The sequence below is a fragment of the Hyla sarda genome, chromosome 3 (assembly GCF_029499605.1).
Source record: "Hyla sarda isolate aHylSar1 chromosome 3, aHylSar1.hap1, whole genome shotgun sequence".
In the NCBI taxonomy this organism is placed as follows: Eukaryota; Metazoa; Chordata; class Amphibia; order Anura; family Hylidae; genus Hyla; species Hyla sarda.
The window spans coordinates 272903-292745 of NC_079191.1; the positions used below are offsets into that span (position 1 = coordinate 272903).

At 41.3% G+C, this 19843-nt stretch overlaps 1 protein-coding gene and 1 pseudogene across 1 annotated transcript in view; both read right to left on the reverse strand.

The window, feature by feature from the left end:
• Positions 1–2134: 2134 nt before the first annotated feature.
• Positions 2135–19843, reverse strand: part of LOC130360440 (adhesion G-protein coupled receptor F3-like) — a 114184-nt gene continuing 96475 nt past the window's right edge. The window contains exons 8-13 of the mRNA XM_056562929.1: positions 14149–14322; positions 9505–10872; positions 8357–8398; positions 4731–4784; positions 4596–4633; positions 2135–2245 (exon numbers count right to left, since the gene is read on the reverse strand). Coding sequence (XP_056418904.1) covers positions 4610–4633; positions 4731–4784; positions 8357–8398; positions 9505–10872; positions 14149–14322 — 1662 coding nt within the window. The 3' untranslated portion in view covers positions 2135–2245; positions 4596–4609. The remainder of the gene's footprint in view (positions 2246–4595; positions 4634–4730; positions 4785–8356; positions 8399–9504; positions 10873–14148; positions 14323–19843) is intronic.
• LOC130363360 (U2 spliceosomal RNA) lies at positions 18978–19183 on the reverse strand (annotated as a pseudogene).

Here is a 19843-nt window from a genome sequence, read left to right on the forward strand (position 1 = left end):
ATAAGGTGGGATTATAATATGGAGGTGATGAGGTATAATATGGAGGTGATGAGGTATAATATGGAGGTGATGAGGTATAATATGGAGGTGATGAGGTGGGATTATAATATGGAGGTGATGAGGTATAATATGGAGGTGATGAGGTATAATATGGAGGTGACGAGGTATAATATGGAGGTGATGAGGTATAATATGGAGGTGACGAGGTATAATATGGAGGTGATGAGGTATAATATGGAGGTGACGAGGTATAATATGGAGGTGACGAGGTATAATATGGAGGTGACGAGGTATAATATGGAGGTGACGAGGTGGGATATAATATGGAGGTGACGAGGTGGGATTATAATATGGAGGTGATGAGGTATAATATGGAGGTGACGAGGTATAATATGGAGGTGATTGAGGTATAATATGGAGGTGATGAGGTATAATATGGAGGTGATGAGGTATAATATGGAGGTGACGAGGTATAATATGGAGGTGACGAGGTATAATATGGAGGTGACGAGGTATAATATGGAGGTGACGAGGTATAATATGGAGGTGACGAGGGTATAATATGGAGGTGATGAGGTATAATATGGAGGAGACGAGGTATAATATGGAGGTGATGAGGTATAATATGGAGGTGACGAGGTATAATGTGGAGGTGATGAGGTATAATATGGAGGTGATGAGGTATAATATGGAGGTGATGAGGTATAATATTGGAGGTGATGAGGTATAATATGGAGGTGACGAGGTATAATATGGAGGTGACGAGGTATAATATGGAGGTGATGAGGTATAATATGGAGGTGATGAGGTATAATATGGAGGTGATGAGGTATAATATGGAGGTGACGAGGTGGGATTATAATATGGAGGTGATGAGGTATAATATGGAGGTGACGAGGTATAATATGGAGGTGATGAGGTATAATATGGAGGTGATGAGGTATAATATGGAGGTGATGAGGTATAATATGGAGGTGACGAGGTATAATATGGAGGTGATGAGGTGGGATAATAATATGGAGGTGATGAGGTATAATATGGAGGTGACGAGGTATAATATGGAGGTGATGAGGTATAATATGGAGGTGACGAGGTGGGATTATAATATGGAGGTGACGAGGTGGGATTATAATATGGAGGTGATGAGGTATAATATGGAGGTGACGAGGTATAATATGGAGGTGATGAGGTATAATATGGAGGTGATGAGGTATAATATGGAGGTGATGAGGTATAATATGGAGGTGACGAGGTATAATATGGAGGTGACGAGGTATAATATGGAGGTGACGAGGTATAATATGGAGGTGACGAGGTATAATATGGAGGTGATGAGGTATAATATGGAGGTGATGAGGTATAATATGGAGGTGACGAGGTATAATATGGAGGTGATGAGGTATAATATGGAGGTGATGAGGTATAATATGGAGGTGATGAGGTATAATATGGAGGTGATGAGGTATAATATGGAGGTGATGAGGTATAATATGGAGGTGACGAGGTATAATATGGAGGTGACGAGGTATAATATGGAGGTGATGAGGTATAATATGGAGGTGACGAGGTATAATATGGAGGTGATGAGGTATAATATGGAGGTGATGAGGTATAATATGGAGGTGATGAGGTATAATGTGGAGGTGATGAGGTATAATATGGAGGTGATGAGGTATAATATGGAGGTGACGAGGTATAATATGGAGGTGATGAGGTATAATATGGAGGTGATGAGGTATAATATGGAGGTGATGAGGTATAATATGGAGGTGACGAGGTATAATATGGAGGTGACGAGGTATAATATGGAGGTGATGAGGTATAATATGGAGGTGACGAGGTATAATATGGAGGTGACGAGGTATAATATGGAGGTGATGAGGTATAATATGGAGGTGATGAGGTATAATATGGAGGTGATGAGGTATAATATGGAGGTGATGAGGTATAATATGGAGGTGACGAGGTATAATATGGAGGTGATGAGGTATAATATGGAGGTGATGAGGTATAATATGGAGGTGATGAGGTATAATATGGAGGTGATGAGGTATAATATGGAGGTGATGAGGTATAATATGGAGGTGATGAGGTATAATATGGAGGTGACGAGGTATAATATGGAGGTCACAAGGTGGAATTATAATATGGAGGTGACGAGGTATAATATGGAGGTGACGAGGTATAATATGGAGGTCACAAGGTGGGATTATAATATAGCCGGGGTCTGAGAGCTCCACAAAGCCTGCAGGGGAAAGACAAGGGGAAATGCATGTAAGAAATCTATAACTGTACTGTCTAGTCCAATCTATAACTGTACAGTCTAGTCTAATCTATAACCATACAGTCTAGTCTAATCTATAGCCATACAGTCTAGTCTAATCTATAACTGTACAGTCTAGTCTAATCTAAACCATACAGTCTAGTCTAATCTTTAACTATACAGTCTAGTCTAATCTATAACTGTACAGTCTAGTCTAATCTATAACCATACAGTCTAGTCTAATCTATAACCATACAGTCTAGTCTAATCTATAACTGTACAGTCTAGTCTAATCTATATCCATACAGTCTAGTCTAATTTATAACCGTACAGTCTAGTCTAATCTATAACTGTACAGTCTAGTCTAATCTATATCCATACAGTCTAGTCTAATTTATAACCGTACAGTCTAGTCTAATCTATAACTGTACAGTCTAATCTATAGCCATACAGTCTAGTCTAATCTATAACCATACAGTCTAGTCTAATCTTTAACTGTACAGTCTAGTCTAATCTATAAATGTACAGTCTAGTCTAATCTATAACCATACAGTCTAGTGTAATCTATAACCATACAGTCTAGTCTAATCTATAACTGTACAGTCTAGTCTAATCTATATCCATACAGTCTAGTCTAATTTATAACCGTACAGTCTAGTCTAATCTATAACCGTACAGTCTAGTCTAATCTATAACCGTACAGTCTAGTCTAATCTATAGCCATACAGTCTAATCTATGATCATACAGTCTAATCTATAACCATACAGTCTAGTTTAATCTATAAACGTGCAGTCTAATCTATGATCATACAGTCTAATCTATAGCCATACAGTCTAGTCTAATCTATAACCGTACAGTCTAGTCTAATCTATAGCCATACAGTCTAATCTATGATCATACAATCTAACCTATAACCATACAATCTAGTCTAATCTATAACTGTACAGTCTAATCTATGGTCATTCAGTCTAATCTATAGCCATACAGTCTAGTCTAATCTATAACCGTACAGTCTAGTCTAATCTATAGCCATACAGTCTAGTCTAATCTATAACCATACAGTCTAGTCTAATCTATAACCGTACAGTCTAGTGTAATCTATAACCGTACAGTCTAATCTATAGCCATAAAGTCTAGTCTAATCTATAGCCATACAGTCTAGTCTAATCTATAACCGTACAGTCTAGTCTAATCTATAACCGTACAGTCTAGTCTAATCTATAACCGTACGGTCTAGTCTAAATCTATAACCGTAAAGTCTAGTCTAATCTATAACCGTACAGTCTAGTCTAATCTATAACCGTACAGTCTAATCTATAGCCATACAGTCTAGTCTAATCTATAACCGTACAGTCTAGTCTAATCTATAACCGTACAGTCTAGTCTAATCTATAACCGTACAGTCTAGTCTAATCTATAACCGTACAGTCTAGTCTAATCTATAACCGTACAGTCTAATCTATAGCCATACAGTCTAGTCTAATCTATAACCGTACAGTCTAGTCTAATCTATAACCGTACACTCTAGTCTAATCTATAACCGTACAGTCTAATCTATAGCCATACAGTCTAGTCTAATCTATAACCGTACAGTCTAGTCTAATCTATAACCGTACAGTCTAGTCTAATCTATAACCGTACGGTCTAGTCTAAATCTATAACCGTAAAGTCTAGTCTAATCTATAACCGTACAGTCTAGTCTAATCTATAACCATACAGTCTAATCTATAGCCATACAGTCTAGTCTAATCTATAACCGTACAGTCTAGTCTAATCTATAACCGTACAGTCTAGTCTAATCTATAACCGTACAGTCTAGTCTAATCTATAACCGTACAGTCTAATCTATAGCCATACAGTCTAGTCTAATCTATAACCGTACAGTCTAGTCTAATCTATAACCGTACACTCTAGTCTAATCTATAACCGTACAGTCTAATCTATAGCCATACAGTCTAGTCTAATCTATAACCGTACAGTCTAGTCTAATCTATAACTGTACAGTCTAATCTATAGCCATACAGTCTAGTCTAATCTATAACCGTACAGTCTAGTCTAATCTATAACTGTACAGTCTAATCTATAGCCATACAGTCTAGTCTAATCTATAACCGTACAGTCTAGTCTAATCTATAACCGTACACTCTAGTCTAATCTATAACCGTACAGTCTAGTCTAATCTATAACCATACAGTCTAGTCTAATCTATAACCGTACAGTCTAGTCTAATCTATAACTATCCCGTGTTACCACACAGAACCGAAAGCATCAGGTTTGCATCAGGTTTCCCACACCTCAGCCTCCTGAGTGCCTTATTCCAGGGGTACTTACCTCGGCCTGGATCCTCAGTAGGTGCTGACTGTTGTTGCCTATGAGGAAACAGTGTAACAAATAAGATCAGTACAAAATACACAAGAATGGAAAATTCCGATGAATGTGGGGGCGGGGTTTGTATTTTTTTCTTACCGTGCTGCTGAATACGGGGCTCTTTGACATCCTCTTCTTTATAACATCCATTACCTGTAATATAAAGGTATAGTGCATTTTTCTTATATTCCATTCTAGTCTAATCAATTACAACCTAATCATCGTAAATCTACTGTAGTCTAATCTAGTTCAGTCTAGCGTCATCCAGTCTAATCTAGTCCAGCCTAATATAATGTAGACTAGTCAATTTTTTTTGTAGTCTAATTTAGTCCAATTTTTCTAATTTAGTCCAGTTTAGTCACATCCAGTCCAATGTAAACCAGTTTTAAGCCTTTTTTATCTTTCTTATTCTAACTCAGTCTAGTCTAATCTAACCTACTGCTTTATCTAATTTTGTCTTGTAATCCTATTTTATCTAATTTATCCCAATTTGGTCTAGTTAAGTCTACTCTACTTTTACCCAACATTGTGTATTCCGTTTTAGTTTAGTCTAGCCCAATCTTACATCGTTTCTGTTGTCTAGTCTAATTTTATCTAATTAAATTGTGTATATTCTATTGTGATATAGATTGTGTTTGATTCAACTAAATTGGATTAGACAAAACAATAATCCACTCATTTAATCTAGTCTGACAGTGTCTAGTAGCACTAGTGTGGGGGCTTTTTGTTCAGGTTTTGTGATGCAGCTTTAAAGCAGAAAACAGGTATTAATTATAAGGAAAGAAAAGGTAGTATAACAACCCAATAGTCCTGGACTCGCTTTGCCACTTACTGATTTGGCTTTTGTCCAAATCTGGAAAAGGAAGGGAAGCATTCCCCTGATTTTCACCCTTTATCCTGCTCCAGAGTGCAGAAGCTGGACTCCAACCAGGATAGACACCAGGTCGTTACCTCAAGAGTGGTCCTGGTTAAAAGTCAGCTGGCCTGGCAGGCCAGAACGCCCTGGGGCAAAACACCAGGGATAGAGGCAGGAGGTGTGAACTGAGGATTTAAATGGTATTAGCGTAGCAAATAGAGCAGCAGAGCTGAGTAGCTCAGAAGCAGCCAGGTGGTGTTAGTGACATAAGAGTTCAGCGGTGTGGTTGACAATAAGGGTCATACACTGGAGGGCATCGAGGGTTAGACAGAGTGGTGAAACAGGTCAGGAGCACAGGAACCCAAGAACACAGGAGACAGGAATCTTCGCTGTAGAAAACGACACTATTGCCCTGTAATGTCCATGTATCTTTATTTAGCATTTTTCTGCTTTGGGTCCTGTTCATACATTATGTTTATGTCTGAACAGTTTCTGTGTTTATTCTTCCTGGTTTGGGAAGAGTTAACCTTCCAGCCCTTGAGCACTGGCACTGGGAGGGTATATAAAGCCTCTTCAAGTGCTGCTCTGGGCAGTAACTCAGACCAAGTTTTCAATATTTTGCTATGTCTGTGTGTGTGCACTTATGTCTTTAGTTAGTCATGGCTCCATGTCCTAGTTATTTGATATAGATTTTAGCTTTCCTTGTTTTAGTACCTTTGTTAGGTTTAGTATTCTTGTATGTTCGTTTTGCTTTGTGTTTCCTAGTCTGTGTTCACACTGTATGTTTGTCAGTCCTGTTTTGACCTTGTTTGATACTGGATCTCCTAGGATAGAATCCTGTTCTGAGCCTTGTGCTAATCTGTCTATCTAGGAGTGAGTTAGTCTTGTGTCTGAACCCGTGTTTGCATGTATTTAGGATTTTTGATTCCTCCTAGGCCAGTATCCTGATCACTCTGGAGTGTGCTGGCTAGCTAAGAGTCTATTTGGCTTCATACTTATATTTATTCTTACATATACTTGCCTATATTCACTTATAATTGGTACATTCATTATGTGATACAGTCCCCCATTATTGGAGTGGGGTGTTTAGTGTGTTCCATGTTTGGAGTCCAGTGTGAACAGTGCTCTTGATTTCCTGACCCATTTAGTGTTCTGACATTCAGTTAACCTGTTCATCCCCTGCATCTCCTGGTTTTGTCTGCTATATACTTATCCTCATATCTAGTCTTGTTCATATTATTATATCTGCCGTTAATCTTGATCCTGGATTTTGTACAGTTTGTTAGTATGCTATATCCTGTCTGGTATATCTGTTAGAATGTTATATCCTGTCTGGTATATCTGTTAGAATGTTATATCCTGTCTGGTATATCTGTAAGTATGTTATATCCTGTCTGGTATATCTGTTAGAATGTTATATCCTGTCTGGTATATCTGTTAGAATGTTATATCCTGTCTGGTATATCTGTTAGTATGTTATATCCTGTCTGGTATATCTGTTAGAATGTTATATCCTGTCTGGTATATCTGTAAGTATGTTATATCCTGTCTGGTATATCTGTTAGTATGTTATATCCTGTCTGGTATATCTGTAAGTATGTTATATCCTGTCTGGTATATCTGTTAGAATGTGATATCCTGTCTGGTATATCTGTAAGTATGTTATATCCTGTCTGGTATATCTGTTTGTAGCTTTGTAGTATTCCTGTTATGTTCCTGACTTCTTTCCCGACATTTACAGTTTTGTTTGATTTGTTTGACGCTTACGCCCATGCACTTTAGCGCCGTATAGGGTCCGTCCTTGTGGTTGTCGATCCATCATTTAGGGCGGATGGGCAATAGGACGGGACAGTGGTTGTAGGGACAGTTGGGGGTTTCTTGCCCCCCTATCTACCTGCTCCCTTTATGATATGCTCAAGCACCACAGGAAGGGAGGAGTTCTCTCTTATATGTGGTGCCTGGTAGGGATTGGAGGAGGACAGGAACCAGGGGCACGCATGGACCCTTAAAGCAACAGCCCATGCACACATGTGACCCCTACAGGGTGTGCCAGAAGCTGTTGCCGCCTGCACCAGAACAGAGGAGGATGTCCGGAGTCTGTAGTGTGGAGGGAGAACTGAGTGTGCGGTTTGGCCGAGGTAAGCACTTTTTCTTTAATCGACTCCTGATTTTAACTTCAAAAACTGCTCCTCAAAACCTGGACAAAACCTCCTTATAACCTGAACGTCCTCAAAGTGCAATCTAATGTAGTCTGGTTGAATATATTGTATTTCATTTAGTTTTCAGTGGCTGAGGTTTATCACAGTGGCTCAGGCTGTTTGTGAATCTGTCACATTCTTAGACCGTCTAGTCTTAGTTTAGACTATTAGCTGGCATAAACTTTAGAGTGGACCTGTGGCCAACCCAAAAAACTGATAATTTACTATCAGTAAAGGGGTACTCCGCTGCTAGACATCTTATCCCCTACCCAAAGGATAGGGAATAAGATGTCTGATCGCAGGAGTCCCGCTGCTGGGGTCCCCCGTGATCTCCCGCAGCACCCAGAGTTCTAAACAAACACCAGGTTCCTGCGGCAGTGGTCGTCATGTCATGGCAAAGTCCCCCTGTGACGTCACGCCACATCCCTTCCATTCATGTCTATGGGAGGGGGCGTGTCTGCTCAATGGAGGGGGCGTGGCGTGACCTCATGAGGGGGCTTGCCTCCGGCTCCGAGTGTTCTGAACAAAATGTTCAGAATGCTGGAGCAAAGAAGTACCCCTTTAATACCAGTGTAAGATAAGGAAGGCTAATGATTTACAACCATACTCCGCTTAATAAGTGGATGGTAGGAAGATATAGACCCTTCACATGTCACCATGAAGCCGCTCACCTTCTTATCCAGCAAACAGCCAAAGACGAATATGAAGAACCCCTGTAGGAGAGAAGAAAGGGATGAAGGCCACACAACCCCAAACAGAAGAATGATATTTCCTATAGTGGTATTAAAGGGAATCTCCATCTGTTACCACTATGCCATTTTTTTAGGCCCACATTTTATAGTGTGGACTGCGACCACCTCCGCCAACCTACTGACTTGGACCCATACATACATTATATACTTGGCTTCAGGGACATGCACCTTATGATGTTCCTCCTAAAAGTGCCCTGGGCTGTGTCGGGAGGTCTGGCATTATTATGCGGCCATTTATATGATTAATTATGAGTAGTGCCCTTTTTTGGGGGGTTCAGCCCATGCCCACCCCCCCCCCCCAAAAAAAAAGGTCTGTGCACGTCCTTGCTTGGCTTCATATAACCAGTGACAGTAAGTAAATGATTCTGCTCGCTCCTTGGCTCCTTTAGCTATTTGATCTTCCCACAACTGAGTTAGCACAATTTTTTTCTCCAATAATTTCCTGTAAAATTACCGGGTCACCAACGGACCCCATGTAAGTAAATTGGTGCCATTGGTGGCTGGCAGTAGCCGTTTGCAACCGACCCTAAACTGGTCAGATGCAAAGAGCAGTGTAAACCTAGCCTAACCCTCTCGCTAACTCATCTGTTCTATGTCAGTCACTGCCTATTCGATCCAGTCACTTAGTTCTGTACCCACCTTCATCTTTTTCTTCACAATTCTTTACCACCTTCTTCATGCCCTTCATTCTGCATAAGACCCAGAACTCATCCTTCCTTTCCCTCTGCTTCTCCCATGCTGTACCTCTACTTTGGAATGCGCTTCTTTGGTCAGTCAGAACGGTCTGTAATATTTACTTTTCCATTTGCTTTCTATGCTTGATTCCTTCATCTATTACTTTGATTCTGAACCCTTCTACGTTCCTACACCCCCTACTCTTCCTCATAAGGTGATGGTTCAATACTACAACATAGTAACTAATAAAGGATTTAACTTCACCACTTTGACCCATCAATCTATATTGATTATCATCAGAGGTGACCCACAAATCTTGATTGCTCAGTTACCTACAACCTATCTGGACACATCTATTCCAAACCCAAGAAAGAAAAGTGGAGGACACTCACTTGAAGAGGATTGAGGATCACAAACAAATACTGTAACGCCACCAAGCTCCCATCTGACATTAAAGGGATTCCAACAGCCCAGGTCAATCCAAACTGAGGTGTACAGAAGACCACGGCCTTCACCAGCTTCTTGATAATCTCTTTGTCCTCATTGCTGCCCTCAGAGATGGATGGTCTGAGAAGTTTCTGGATCACCACGAGGAGGACCATGAAGTTTCCAGACAGGATTATGATGGTTGGAATGTTAAAGGCCATGGAAGCCCCCGAGTCACTCTGCAGCCAACAAACGTTTTCCTTCTGATAATCATTAGTCGGAGTGAAGTACAAGAAGGTGCCTATGGCAATGATGCTGGGACTTATGTATCCAAGACCTACTGAAAGACTCATGAATTCCTTCTTCGTGACATGATGGAAGACAAACACCAAACGGCAGAAAAGGAAAATGCTTTGGACTAAGGTCCAGAAAAAGAAAGCTAAGAGAGAGAAATGGGTGCAGAAGGTCAACCCCACGCAAAGTCTGAGAGACTCCTTGGGTGTGATATAACTGGCGGCTATGAAGGAGACGTAGCTCAGGAGAAGGAATATGGAGGCATTAAGGATGGTTGTGTGCCTGTAGTAAGCTACAAGGTTCATGGGAAATCTCAGGACATACACTTGGAACGTGATACATATCGTGAGGGAAGCGATGGAGATAGCAAGACCAGCGATGGTGATGTAGTCAAGTACGGAGCTGTTCTTCAAGGAGCTGGGGATGAATTTTGCGATCAGTACGGAGAAAGACGTAAGATGGTGGCAGTGACAGTAGGTTACTCCATTGGCAATCTCAGTCGTGCACCCTTCCGAAGACCAGCTACTTCTGGTGAAATTCCAAAAAGCACATACAGCCGTATGGTCGCAGTAATTTCCATGGGAGCATTGGAAAGTCAAGTTGACATTTGGATTGTGGAAACTCTTACCATCGAGTCGCAAGACATTGGTGAAGATGTTGCTGTCTACTTGGAATGTAAGGCTTGAACCATCTCCTTCTTCATATTGACCTGGGAAGTTCATATTCAGGGTTCTGCAGGACAACAACAAATAGTTGACCAAACAGTCTGGAGGAAAGGCTTGTTGACTGTCTTCAGGGGTCATCGCGACACTAACATGGGACTCGATCCTTAGGGCATTCTCATTACTCAGGTTGGCACAGGAGGCCACTAAGCAATGGAAATCAATGTTTTCATAGGAGACCTTGAAGGATGCATCAACCATCTCCATGTTTTCTAAAAGGTTTTCAAAGGAATGTAAGAGCTGTGGACTGAACGTGGTGTTAGCACCTGACCTCCCAAATGTCTCATTGAGGATTTCATTGGCGATTTTTAGGATATCCTAGAACGGAGAAACATAAAATTAATCAAATATTAACATCTGCTTTATGTAATACATCACACATTAAAGGGGTATTCCAGGAAAAAACCTTTTTTTTATATATCAACTGGCTCCAGAAAGTTAAACAGATTTGTAAATTACTTCTATTAAAAAATCTTAATCCTTTCAATAATTATCAGCTGCTGAAGTTGAGTTGTTGTTTTTTGTCTGGCAACAGTGCTCTCTACTGACATCTCTGCTTGTCTCGGGAACTGCACAGAGTAAACTGGGCATTTCCCGAGACACGTGTCATCAGAGAGCACTTAGACAGAAAAGAACAACTCAACTTCATCAGCTCATAAGTACTGAAAGGATTAATATTTTTTAATAGAAGTAATTTACAAATTTTATTCTCTAATTTACAAATCTGTTTAACTATCTGGAGCCAGTTGAGATATATATATATATATATATATATATATATATATATATATATATAAAAAAAAAGTTTTTTCCTGGATAACCCCTTTAAAGGGGTACTCCGGTGGAAAAGATTAATTTAATTCTTTTTATTTTTTTCAAATCAGCTGGTGCCAGAAAGTTAAACAGATTTGTAAATTACTTCTCTTAAAAAAATCTTAACCCTTCCTGTATTATCAGCTGCTGTTTGCGGCACAAGAAGTTGAGTTGACTTTTCTGTCTTGTCTACAGTGCTCTCTGCTGACACCTCTGTCCGTGTCAGGAACTGTCCAGAGCCGCATAGGTTTGCTATGGGGATTTTCTCCTGCTCTGGACAGTTCCTGACATGGACAGAGGTGTCAGCAGAGAGCAGACAGAAAGGAAATTCAAAAAGAAAAAGAACTTCCTGTGGAGCATACAGCAGCTGATAAGTACTGGAAGGATTATACATTTTTAATAGAAGTAATTTACAAATCTGTTTAACTTTCTGGCACCAGTTGATTTAAAAAAATAAATAAATAAATGTTTCCACCGGAGTACCCCTTTAACAATGGAGAGTGGTGGAATGTCTACAGCTGTGTTTCCCAACCAGAGTGCCTCCAGCTGTGGCCAAACTACAACTCCCAGCATGCCCGGACAGCCTTCGGCTGTCCGTGCATGCTAGGAGTTGTAGTTTGGCCACAGCTGGAGGCACCCTGGTTGGGAAACACTGGTCTACAGGGTGAGGTGAGGTTGGTTGTACCATGGGGAAAGCATTTCTCTTTCCTTATATCCACATTGCCCTTTTACTGACATATTCCTTTTACTGACTGGCCACCAAAGAACTGAAGTCATCTCCACTTCACTAGTGGTTAAAGGGGTACTCTACTGGAAAACATTTTCCCTCAAATCAACTGGTGCCAGAAAGTTAAACAGATTTGTAAATTACTTCTATTAAAAAATCTTAATCCTTCCAGTATTTATAAGCTGCTGTATAATCCACAGGAAGTTCTTTTCTTTTTGAATTTCCTTTCTGTCTGACCACAAGTGCTCTCTGCTGACTCCTCTGTCCATTTTAGGAACCATCCAGTGCAGGAGAGGTTTGCTATGGGGATTTGCACCTACTCTGGACAGTTCCTAAAATGGACAGAGGTGACAGCAGAGAGCACTGTGGTCAGACAGAAAGGAAATTGAAAAAGAAAAGAACTTCCTGTGGATTATACAGCAGCTTATAAGTACTAGAAGGATTAAGATTTTTTTTTTACAAAATCTGTACAAATCTGTTTAACTTTCTGGCACCAGGTGATTTAAAAGAAAATGTTTTCCAGTGGAGTAGTATTGAGCACGAATATTCGCAATTCGAATATTTATTGCGAATTTCGTATATTCGTGTATTCGCGAACATAGCACCATATATTTGCAATTACGAATATTCGTCATTTTTTTCTCCCCACAGAACACATCCCAGTGATCTCATCCCTCCCGGCTTCCAGCTTGTGGTCTAAAGAAGGCTCCTATACTATTTACTGTATTAGACCGGAGAGCGAAATTTCGCAAATATGTGAATATTCGCGAATATTAGCAAATATCCTCTTATTCGCGAATATCGTCACTATAGAATATTAGGAGATAGATGGATAGATAGATAATATAGATAGATAGGTAGATAGTTATCTGCATGCGCACACGCCATGCGCATATGAGCATACAAAAATAACTGCGAATATATCAAATATGCTAATTCGAATATGGCATATGCCGCTCATCACTATTAAAGGGGTACTCCGGTGGAAAACTTTTTTTTATTAATCAACATATGCCAGATTTGTAAATTACTTCTATAAAAAAAAAATCTTAATTCTTCCAATACTTATTAGCTGCTGAATACTACAGAGGAAATTGTTTTTTTTTTTGGAACACAGTGCTCACTGCTGACAACATGACCACAGTGCTCTCTGCTGACATCATGACCACAGTGCTCTCTGCTGACATCTCTGTCCATTTTAGGAACTGTCCAGAGCAGCATATGTTTGCTATGGGAATTTTCTCCTACTCTGGACAGTTCCTAAAATGGACAGAGATGTCAGCAGAGAGCACTGTGGTCATGATGTCAGCAGAGAGCTCTGTGTTCCAAAAAGAAAATAATTTCCTCTGTAGTATTCAGCAGCTAATAAGTACTGGAAGGATTAAGATTTTTTAAATAGAAGTAATTTACAAATCTGTTTAACTTTCTGCCACCAGTTGATTAAAGGGGTATTCCAGGCAAAAACTTTTTTATATATATCAACTGGCTCCGGAAAGTTAAACAGATTTGTAAATTACTTCTATTAAAAAATCTTAATCCTTCCAATAGTTATTAGCTTCTGAAGTTGAGTTGCTGTTTTCTGTCTAACTCCTCTCTGATGACTCACGTCCCGGGAGCTGTGCAGTTCCTATGGGGATATTTTCCCATCATGCACAGCTCCCGGGACGTGACATCATCATTGAGCAGTTAGACAGAAAACTTCAGAAGCTAATAACTATTGGAAGGATTAAGATTTTTTAATAGAAGTAATTTACAATTCTGTTTAATTTTCCGGAGCCAGTTGATATATAAAAAAAAGTTTTTGCCTGGAATACCCCTTTAAGGAGACGCCTTCCATCCTTGGACTTTTTATGTAAATCTGGCCATAGACACTTAATGTGTATTGACTGAACCTGACGATTTTGGTCGGACTCTCCAACCATCTAGTGTGTATGGGGGCCTCCCGCCTCTCCCCCAACAGGTGATTGGGTAAGGATCGGACATGTTGGATTTTGTGACTTCCTAATGACTGATTGGATTATCCCTAGATCGTGATCTCCTCCCACATTACTCACCATCACGGCACCCACAGGGAAGCTCAGGTTAGACTGGGCGACATTTTCCGTAATGTTGTTCAGAATATTAATGATTTCTTCCTCCTCATCTTGATGGAATCCATAAGGGCCAACTGAGGAGACGTAATTCTGTAAATCTGGAATGAGGCCCAGACCTTCTTCTGCGGACATGTTCTGAAAGACCAAAAAGACCAACAGGTTCAGATGGCTTCTTTCATTTTTCACAGGCCTTGTTAAGAATGAAACAAAAATCAAAGAACACGAAGCGGAATCAATGGTGGAATCACAATGGTGGAATCAATGGTGGAATCAATGGCGGAATCAATGGCGGAATCAATGGCGGAATCAATGGGGGAATCAATGGCGGAATCAATGGTGGAATCAATGGTGGAATCAATGGTGGAATCACAATGGTGGAATCAATGGTGGAATCACAATAGTGGAATCAATGGTGGAATCACAGTGGTGGAATCAATGGGGGAATCAATGGTGGAATCAATGGTGGAGTCAATGGCGGAATCAATGGTGGAATCACAATGGTGGAATCAATGGCGGAATCACAGTGGTGGAATCACAGTGGTGGAATCACAGTGGGGGAATCAATGGTGGAATCAATGGCGGAATCAATGGCGGAATCAATGGCGGAATCACAGTGGTGGAATCACAGTGGGGGAATCAATGGTGGAATCAATGGTGGAATCAATGTCGGAATCAATGTCGGAATCAATGTCGGAATCAATGTCGGAATCAATGGTGGAATCAATGGCGGAATCACAGTGGTGGAATCACAGTGAGGGAATCAATGGTGGAATCAATGGTGGAATCAATGGCGGAATCAATGGTGGAATCAATGGTGGAATCACAGTGATGGAGATCTTGTAAGAAACTCACTCAGGCTGCACGCACACCACGTTTTTGCGATACAGTTCCCGTATACGGTTTCAAGTTAAAAACCATACGGAACTGTATAGAAAACCGTATGTCAAACGCATCATCCGGTTTAGTCCGTTTTGCATCTTATACGGCTTTGTCTGTTTTTTTTACCCGTACCCAAAACTAGGGCTGGGCGGTATACCGGTTCATACCGAATACCGAAATTTTTGTGCTGCACAATATGAATTTTTACCCATACTGCAACACCGGTTTGGCCCCTCCCCCTCGGGAATGAATGCATTATCAGCCGCAGCGCGCTGTCCCCCACATCGAGGAACTAATCATATGTGACCCGCGAGTTGCGGCCGCCAGCGCTGATACTCCATACCAGTGGTCTTTAACCTCCAGATGTTGCGAAACTACAACTCCCAGCATGCCCGGACAGCCGTTGGCTGTCCGGGCATGCTGGGAGTTGTAGTTTCGCAACGTCTGGAGGTCCGCAGGTTAAAGACTACTGCTCTATACTGTATCCCTATGCCCAGGCTGCAAAAGGTAAACAAAAATAAGGTAACGCATGTCCGACGTCGGCCTAACGCTGGGGACGTGAACGTCAGAGAGCCGTCAGCCTATCACTGGCCGCAGCGATGTTCCGCCTCGGCCGGTAATAGGTTGAGCGCACTGTCATGTAAGAAGCCGACTTCATACATGACAGTGCGCTCAGCCTATCACCGGCCGAGGTGGAACATCGCTGCGGCCAGTGATAGGCTGACGGCTCTCTGACGTTCACGTCTCCGGCGTAAGGCCGACATCGGACATGCGTTAGCTTATTTTTGTTTACCGTTTGCAGCCTTGACATAGGGATACAGTATAGAGTGTCAGCGCCGGCGGCCGCAACATACAGGACGAGGAGGGCAGCGCTTGCGGGTGACGTGAGTAGTACCCCGATGAGGGTAGCGGGAGGGGGGGGGGAATACCGTGGAACCACCATAAGTTAAAAAAAATACCGCGATACACATATTTGGCCATACCGCCCAGCCCTACCCAAAACCGTAGTCTACCATGTTTTTTTGGTCCGGGTGAAAAACTGTATTAAACCGTATACGTTTTTTTAAAACATGGGAGTCAATAGAAACCGTACAGAACCGTATGTGCATAAACGGTTCCATCCAGTTTTCACCATACGGTTTTTGACTTTGCACATTTTTTTTCTTGGAATTTCAAACAAACAAGTGAAACTTTATTCAAAATGGAGTGAAAAGTTAAAAGCGGATGCAACCGGACACCATTTTTCAAACCGTATACCGTCAAACGTATATGGGTTAAAATTCGTACACACGTGTTGACACAGTTTAGCCCGGTTTTGAGGAATCCGTTTTTTTTTTTTATCAAAAACCTGATACGGGAACTGCATTGCAAAAACGTGGTGTACATGCACCCTTACCTGGTTTTGTTGCGCTAAAGAGGCGCAACGCTCAGAAGGGTATATAATTCCAAGAGACTGCAGCGGCTTCCCACGCTGAGCAACGAGCGGGAAAACAATGGAAACTAAGTGAGGCGGGAGAAATGGAAGCGGGGATCGCGCTGTCGAGGAAGGAGGTGAGATGGATCCAAAGTGATGATAGCAAACTGTTTATTCTTGTACAAAGTGCATGCAACGCGCTTCTAAACCCATCCGATTTTTTCATCAGGCGTAAACACACTAAAGCCAATATAAATAAGTTCTATAAGAGAAAGATCAATAATTATTCAGAATATAAATGTTTTATCAATGATCAGGACGTCATGTCCGTGTACGACGCGCTGATCACATCCTGTATAAATTGGATCCAGGCTTTAGTGTGTTTACTGATGAAAAAATCGGATGGGTTTAGAAACGCGTTGCGTGCACTTTGTACAAGAATAGACAATTTGCTATCATCACTTTGGATCCATCTTACCTCCTTCCTCGACAGCGCGATCCCCGTTTCCATTTCTCCCGCCTCACTTCGTTTCCATTGTTAAGAATGAAAGAAGCGATCTGATTGGTTGCTATGGGCAACTGGTCAACTTTTCCTCTATACAGATTTTGATAAATCTCCCCCATGATGTCTAAATTGTATACATAGATACAAGCTTAGGAGGTTACTGTATACTGGTTGTACACTCAACTATCCATCTGTATACTGGTTATATACTCAACCATCCATCTGTATACTGGTTATACACTCAACCATCCATCTGTATACTTGTTATATACTCAACCATCCATCTGTATACTGGTTATACACTCAACCCTCCATCTGTATACTGGTTATAAACACAACCATCCATCTGTATACTGGTTATACACTCAACCCTCCATCTGTATACTGGTTATACACTCAACCATCCATCTGTATACTTGTAATATACTCAACCATCCATCTGTATACTGATTATACACTGAACCCTCCATCTGTATACTGGCTATACACTCAACCATCCATCTGTATACTGGTTATATACTCAACCATCCATCTGTATACTGGTTATACACTCAACCCTCCATCTGTATACTTGTTATATACTCAACCATCCATCTGTATACTGGTTATATACTCAACTCTCCATCTGTATACTGGTTATAAACACAGCCATCCATCTGTATACTGGTTATACACTCAACCCTCCATCTGTATACTGGTCATACACTCAACCATCCATCTGTATACTTGTAATATACTCAACCATCCATCTGTATACTGGTTATACACTCAACCATCCATCTGTATACTGATTATACACTGAACCCTCCATCTGTATACTGGTTATACACTCAACCCTCCATCTGTATACTGGTTATACACTCAACCATCCATCTCCATACTTGTTATATACACAACCATCCATCTGTATACTGGTTATACACTCAACCCTCCATCTGTATACTGGTTATATCCTCAACCATCCATCTGTATACTGGTTATACACTGAACCCTCCATCTGTATACTGGTTATACACTCAACCATTCATCTGTATACTTGTAATATACTCAACCATCCATCTGTATACTGGTTATACACTCAACCATCCATCTGTATACTGATTATACACTGAACCCTCCATCTGTATACTGGTTATACACTCAACCATCCATCTGTATACTGGTTATACACTCAACCATACATCTGTATACTGGTTATACACTCAACCATCCATCTGTATACTGGTTATACACTCAACCATCCATCTGTATACTGGTTATATACTCAACCCTCCATCTGTAAACTGGTTAAACACTCAACCATCCATATGTATACTGGTTTTATTTAAGAGCCGAGGCAAGTGCTCTCTATCACCCAAAGTGCAAGAAAAAGTGCAAACGCTTCACACCAAAAAACGTGCACAAAGGATGCGGTCTATCGCTAAGCCCTTCTCCAACAGGAGAGAGGCCCCCCAACAAACCTACCCTTCACCTCCGGGCCAAAAGGTAACTGCAAGAATCCAGGTTCGATGCCCCTTTTTGCCGAAGCTACTAAGGGGCCGAAAATGCTTCTGGCTTCAACCTAGGCGTTAACCAGGGTATCAGCCAAGGAGCCGTGTACTGATGGCATCTTGACCGAAGCCAAGATGCCCAGGGGGTTGCAGGGAGGTGAGGAACCTAATGGCGACAAACACCTTCCCTAGACCACCAGGAGGGACACACAGAAGGGCTACCACATCCTCCCAAAGAAAAGGGCTACCACATCCTCCCAATCCTGTGTACAAAGAAAAACATGAAACGTGGCACAGTGACAAACAAAAAAATTGTAAATAAGTGAACGAAGTGCAGATGTACTGCCTGGTCATCCGGCCGAATCTATAAAAATTTCCAGAAGATCGGGATACCAAGGGTGAGTGCCAAAGGTGAAGAGTAATGGTGCAGTGCTTTCACTCAGTGAGTTATAACATCCAGTGAGTTTCGGCACCTCACGGTCACCACTCCCCGAGGCACAGAAGTACCTCGACTCTACACCCCTCTACCTCATGGCGAGAATCGGAGGAAACCGGTCACATCAGGACAGCCATCGAGCTGATTCCTCAGAACGCCCTGGTACACCTGCCCCTTCCTTGTAGCATCCATCCTACATCAATGGCCAGAGACTAAACCACTGATAAGAACAGACACTACACTTCATCTTAGCCAAAAGGCCTAGAAGCGATCCATCTGTATACTGGTTATATACTGAACCCTCCCTCTGTATACTGGTTATATACTGAACCCTCCCTCTGTATACTGGTTAGACACTGAACCATCCATCTGTATACTGGCTATATACTGAACCCTCCATCTGTATACTGGTTATACACTCAATCATCCAAAAAACGAGTATTTGTCATTACGAATATACAGCACTATATTCTAAATATTCTAATAAAAAGAAAATTAAAATTTGCTTTACAAATATTCGTGCTCAACACTAGGAGGGATCAGTGTCCTCTGACTGGAAGTGCCGATATTCGCAAATATTTGCATATTCGCAAAAAACAAACAAACAAAAAAAAGCTAATATTCATCATTACGAATATAGATCCCAATATATATACTATCCATGCTCTTCACGTGAGCTGTAAAGACCAGCTGGTGCGGACCCCCTGTACCACCGTACCGATATCACTTTGGGACAATCCTATGGACTTTGTCTAAGTAGCCCTCTGGTTCTCATCTTGTAACCTCTCTATCTGGACTTCAGTATAGTGGACTACCAGGTCGGTACCTCTAGGAATCTGGAAGTGGTCCTGGTGTAGGTAGAGACATTCCAAAATAAGGAGCCATGGAAAGGAATGGAAAACTTGGTCATTTCTGGCGCTGGTTCCCTCGAT